The sequence below is a fragment of the Ornithodoros turicata genome, chromosome 7 (assembly GCF_037126465.1).
Source record: "Ornithodoros turicata isolate Travis chromosome 7, ASM3712646v1, whole genome shotgun sequence".
Taxonomy (NCBI): Eukaryota; Metazoa; Arthropoda; class Arachnida; order Ixodida; family Argasidae; genus Ornithodoros; species Ornithodoros turicata.
The window spans coordinates 21,643,412-21,649,586 of NC_088207.1; the positions used below are offsets into that span (position 1 = coordinate 21,643,412).

General features: G+C 45.0%; 1 protein-coding gene across 2 annotated transcripts; it reads right to left on the reverse strand.

Moving 5' to 3' along the window:
• Positions 1 to 3,580: 3,580 nt before the first annotated feature.
• On the reverse strand, positions 3,581 to 5,956 carry LOC135399675 (uncharacterized). 2 transcript variants are annotated; one of them, XM_064631409.1, is made up of 3 exons: positions 4,720 to 5,956; positions 4,446 to 4,659; positions 3,581 to 4,131 (listed from the first exon to the last, which is right to left on the reverse strand). In XM_064631409.1, the coding sequence occupies exons 1-3, from the start codon at positions 5,606 to 5,608 to the stop codon at positions 3,897 to 3,899; spliced, it is 1,338 nt and encodes a 445-aa protein (XP_064487479.1). In that variant the 5' UTR covers positions 5,609 to 5,956; the 3' UTR covers positions 3,581 to 3,896. The 2 variants fall into 2 exon arrangements, with proteins under 2 accessions (XP_064487479.1, XP_064487478.1); XM_064631408.1 differs by having other exon boundaries at positions 4,446 to 5,956.
• Positions 5,957 to 6,175: the final 219 nt, after the last annotated feature.

The window sequence follows — 6,175 nt, forward strand, 5'->3', positions numbered from 1 at the left end:
CATTCACAGGGTGCGTAGCTTGTAGGTGATATCGGACAGATACTTGCAAAAAAAGAAAGCTCGTCGTTTGGTGCACCCGTTCGCGAATTATTTAGCCCAGGGATTTAACTGAGACACCCTGTATAAGCTTTATATATTAAGCTCTTCTCCCGTTTACATAAATCTCTTTAAAGGGTAAACACGATGGTAACTCGTAAATAAATGGATTGATAATAGCTAAGCTTTAAGTGTTGTTAATATTGTTATTGTGAATTTTGGTATGAGGTTATAAATAGCACGTTGTTATTGTTGAACACGTTAATTCGGTAAAACGATGACTGGGACGTCGCATGTACGCCCACGTCCGACGTCGAGGTCGAGGAGGAGAATTGAAGGTATAAGAGAGGGGCGATGAGAGGGAGAGTGTGTATTGACTTGTTGTATTGACTGCGTACCACGTTCCTTGTCGGCGTGTGTTCAGGCATCGTCCCGGCGGACCGATCTGCGCATGCGCCCAATATAACGTGCTTCATATGAACGCGAACCAGCAACGTATACACCACGCTCGCGTATCACGAATATGCGCTCTTACAAATGAACCTCGTCGCATAACAAGGTTGCGATCTCCTATTCCCTCTCTGGTATTCTATTCTTCTCTTCTCTCTTCTAGTTCTCCTTGACGGATTGCTGAAAACGAAAAGCGTATGCCGTTTTGTCACAATTTGGAAACATGTTTATGGGCACAAAAAGGCGTGCGTTCCTCTCTCTCTCTCTCATTAAATCAGAAGCGATAACTGTGCCATTCGGAGTAGAGTTTGTTATGCCATCCAGTTCTATTATTAGACTGCGTAAGCAACATGCGTCAGGAGATCTGGCAATAACATTTCGACGAAGCAGGACAAACAAAGGCAACAGTTATACAGGGCGTCCCAGAAAACGTGTCATTGAATTATAATAAAAAAACTACACCACCTAGAGTCATGGTGTCAATGGCATTTATTCTTACTGGGTTTTTGCCACCTCCTCATGTGAATGTCGTGTAACGTAAGTCTAATTATGTAAATTTTTGCGAGCTTAAGTCGGAAATTTGCCTAGTAAAGGTCACTTTTTTACCCCACCAATGTGAAGAGCGTGTCTAATTTAGTCAAATTAATTTACAGGGATATTCATGGACTATCCCATCGGAAAAAATAGCCGAACATCATGCTCTACGGAGGTCGCACAGAATAGCGCACGATGAATTTTTCAGCGCAATCTTTGTCAGTCCGATGAAAGGAGGTCGGAAACCCAGCCCTCCCCGACATCGCAGAATGAGATAAAACAGGCACGGCTTATCACGTCCGACTTTCGCTATGATAATGCTTTCCCTCTCCGAATTTTAGGAACTGTTACTTTTTCTACTACCACTCTGTGGGCTGGCTTCGGAACCTCCTTTCGTCGCACTGAGAGCGATTGCGCTCAAAAAGTCATCGCGCGCTATGGTCCGGTGCTCCGAAAAGCATGATATTCGGCTATTTTTTCCGATGGGATAGCTCGTGAATATCACTGTGAATTATCATGAATTTGAGTGAATTCGGCACGCTCTTCATATTGGTGGGGTAAAAAAGTGACCTTTACTTGGCAAATTTTCGAGTTCAGTTCGCAAATATTTACATAATTAAACTTGGAGTACATGACATTCACATTAGGAGGTGGCAAAAACCTAATAAGAACAAATGCTGTTGACCGCATGATTCTAGGTGGCGTAGTTTTTTTATTATAATTCAATGACACGTTTTCTGGGACACCCTGTATAAGAAGTCTGATAGTGATGAATATACAGGGTGTCTTTTTTTTTAGGGATACAGATTTTTTATAAAAAAACTATAAGGGCTATAGACATGCTGTTTTCACTTCTATCATCTCTGGGCCGGCGGACGTTCTTGGTCATATGTTGCTCGACCGTCAAATGAATAATTACCTAAAAATCGTTAATTAACTTTTTAATTATAAAAGCTACGTTGTTGTCCCAATCAGAACATCTGTTCCTTTCGGTGACCTGATATGATAGCTGCTTTCGGAAAAAAAATTCGTTAGGTAGATCGTCCGCAAAAAAATCGTTGTTACCTAAATATCCTATTTAGGTAGGTTTGAAAGATAGAAGGCCCAAAAAAAGAGGGCGGGAAAAAACAGGCGGAATCTTTTTTTTTTTTTTTGCCGCTTATCAACGTGTGGTGGAATGTCACCCGGCTTGTTATCGGTGCGTCTTGTGCTGCACGCCAGTCCGGCGATAAATTGTTCAGCTTCATGAAGGCAGGAGCATGTCCTCCTCTCCGCGCATCTTTGCGACTGATTTGGTGCGCCGTTGAATACCCGAAACTTTGAAGCCTCAATTTCGAGACCTTTTTTTGGGCAGTTCCATTTGCAATATCGAGCGGATTTCTTGGTGGATCTGACTAAGGTCGCTACGGGCTCTCTAATTCTGCAAAAAAAGAAAAAAAGAAAAAAAAACACGTTAGGTTGACTTGGGAAATTTGGGAGTTCAATTAAAGATAATTCAATGAAAATATTCAGTTGATTGATATATTATGATTCAATTTCTTTTAATTAATATCAAATGAAAATATTTTTGCAAGGCGGCAAATTTAGTTGCCACACAAATGCCGTTTACCCCGTATTTTTCCGTCGCCCAGTTTTTTTTATAAAGTCCGAATGACACGTTTTGTGAAACACCCTGTATAGTATGGAGTATAGTAGTATAGTATAGTACAGTGTAGTATTTATAATATGGAGACAGTATATAATGCGCGAGTGTGCAAGGCGCGCGTTACTGAGATCCTCGTTCTGCTGTGAGTATTTTAACTTTTTCGGAGCAGAATTCGTTAGCTGATGCTTCTAATGTTGCTAACCGTCTTACCGTCTTACCCTGCTTGCATTCCGCTGGTCACACTGTTATGCTTACATGTTCTATCTCTGTTCTACGTGTACCATAACACACTCATAAGAAACCAATGCGACGAAGACGGTCATCTCACCGAATGAGCCACAATGATAGATACGGTAGGCCTAGCACGTTACGAACGGTCTCTCCTACTATAGCTTCGTGCACCGTTCTCCCATGTCGCAGCAGGTTTAAACAGTAAAATATCTGTCCCTTACGGAATGGGAAGTAATCCAAACACACACTACAATAGCAGACAAGACAAACTCGCTTCGACTTGGATTGGATTGGATTGACTTGGATACGAGTGATGTCGAAGCAGACTGGCGTGCACGCGTTGAAATGCGTTGAAAGGCCGCGGCCGTATCGATCATGGGGGCATCAAGCTTTCCAAGCTTTTTTTTCTTTCCTTATGATTTCTATGACGTGTACCCCCAAATAAACGGTAGCGACGTCGCATCTAACAGCTCACTTTTTATGTTCAATATTATTTTCTTTTTCTGTAACCCGATCAGGACGCTGCAGTAAGCGAAATAGACAGAGGGAGCTGCAACGGACGTAGAACACGATTAATTGCGCAATGAGCAGCCACGGGTGGGCCGATGACAACGCACTTACACTGCACAGATCCCGTACTGTGTAGCAACCCATGTACACGTGAGAACAAGAATCGTGTAAATTTTAATCTTCTCACGTTTATTGGGATCTTAACAGACGAAAAAAAAAAACATAGCAAAGTAGGGAATCAATGCGTATAAACTGATTGATGTCCAGAAGTCACAACGATACACCCCACATATAAGAGTCATAATAGTAACAAGAGGTTGAAGACGACTTTTCTCTGCATAACAAACATGTGCACATCCTACTGGAACGCGAGTATCAAATGTCGTGACCGCATGATTTGCGACAGGCGCAGTAGTTCCCATTTCGGAAGCCCATGTACGCAAGATGGAAAAGGGACAATAAGTTGGGGATAATAACGAGAGTGCAAAGTCTATTTCCGTTGGGAACAACTTTCCTGCGTCCATGCACCTTTTGGTGGAGTGCGTGGAAGCGCTTCGCAGCGGCGCTGATAGCCACGAGATCCTGCGTCCTTCCACTTTGTCCAAGGAAAGAGGAATTGTGGCTGATCTTCAAGCATAACACGTTTGACCAAGATGACCCACACACCGCGACACGAAAACTGCAGGAGAGCGTCGTCTCGCACGTTCTGCCCCGTCACGTGGTATCTGCAACGGCAAGTGTTCAACATATGTGTCAGCACATCCAAATAGTAAGCGGGAATGTGTTGACAATAACGATAATACAAGGAAAGCGTGTACAGGTGCTACATGCGTATCCGATCCGGTTGTACAACTACTCGCTTCGTATTCGATTTGGTCATGTGCGTATTGGTGCAGCTTCGATTGCGTGCAACTGTAGCGGGAACCGAGTTGCAGCAAAAAGCTGCATCGTGTGAATCGACCCTTAGTTCTGGGCATGCTGCTCGTGTACCCTATTCTGAAACTCCTTAACAGTACACCTGCACAGACTGTAGACTCACCGGAGCACAGATGCGCCTCTGCTGAGCTTCAAGTTTGTGGTAAGGCTAAACTCGTGACTGTAACCCAGGAATGTCCACCACGTCGCCAACGGTTGCCTTTCCAGATTATGGCCCGCGTTGAGCCAGACGGTATGCTCGCTGCAATTCACTCGTATCAAACGCCAGAACCCTTGAGTCTGTACTACGCTGAGCCCTGACGCAGTTTGGAACCTTTCTGCCAGCGAATGCAATATACGTTCAGCCAATGCAACCTCGTCACAATCGTTGTGCTGACCTTTGCAGGCACCCGGTTCGTGCAGAAGCAGAGTTCTCCACAACACCCACTGCTCTTTCAGACTCAGCAGGTTATTATACGCGAACATGTCCGGTTGACCTTGCAAATGCTCAACATCGATACGGACGGGGAGAACACTAGCATGCTTGTAGGTCAACCAAAAACACTTCTGTGTGGACTGCACGTTGTGCCGAACAAAAGTTCCGAAGTTGTAAATTAACGGGTCTCTGCAGCCAGAATACGGCTTTTCCACTGCCTGCACGTAACGCTCGAGTTTCAAGAGGGATCTTGCATGGCCAGGGTTCATATATTGTATCTTGTTGGCGTAACTTACCGCCTGAGCATGTCGGCTACGTTTGTGCGCAAGCATGGCCATGTATTCCATGCCAATAATGTATCCGTCATTCCTGGATAAACGTTGTGCCATTTCCATCCACTCTTTCGCTGCTTTCTTGTCGTTCATGGTGTTCGATGCGTCGCCTAATTCTTTGCAGTCTCGAGCAGTCAGTGTCACAGTATTGTTAGCCATATTGGAAACGATCCTCACAATAGCGCTAGAGGTGTAAGCACGTTGTCGTTGAAAATTGATAACCTGAGCTGTGGAACGCAATATGTCCTCTCTGGTAGGCAAGACCAACCTTCGTTCCTTGTGAGCGGCGGTTCTCTTTCCCAGAAGGATGTTGGCATTTCGGTCGTCAGTGGCCAGATCCACTATCTCGTGGTAGTCCACAGCGAGTCTTTTAATGGTGAGGAACGCGTTCATGGGAAGCCCAAAGTATTCCTCAGGCTCGACAGCACCCGCAGTTTCTACAGAGGCCTCGAAGGATTCCAGATGGAGACGGACCTTATACAGACGTTCGCGTTCGGCCGATATATATTTCCGAAGCATCGTTATAATCTCCCCTTGAGTGTCCTGATAGAATGACTTGGATTTTTTTTTCTGACCTCACAACATGATGGTGATCTAGAGAGGGTGAGATTGGTTTGATCAGTGCCAATACCTGAATGCTCCAGATGAGCATGGCTGAGTCCCCGAAAGCACCCATAGTTGTCATGGTTCGTGTTTTTTCTTCCTGGCTCCAATCCTAGACTGTTCTACTGCGTAGAGGGGTGCTGCTGTCGTCGTCCACGCGAAACATGCGTTGGCGTCTAATGCAATGACTCTCTGGCGTGTATGGTTCGGTTGTTCCTTTGACGATAGCGTTGAGCGAACAGCTTCCCGGCGCGTGTGTGTGATATGTCATTTGGTTCGTATATCGTGCCTCGCGCGATCTACTGCGCCACAAAAACAAAGATGACGTCGTGGACGTGCGTGTGTACACAAGCTCTGACTGCCAGCAGCAGCAAGGTTGATTTACTTTCATTTACCTTGGCACAGCTAACAATAACATTTGAGTGCTGGTCATCGGCCCAGCATCGGCTGTACTGTTTATGTCTTCTTGAACGATCCTGTATT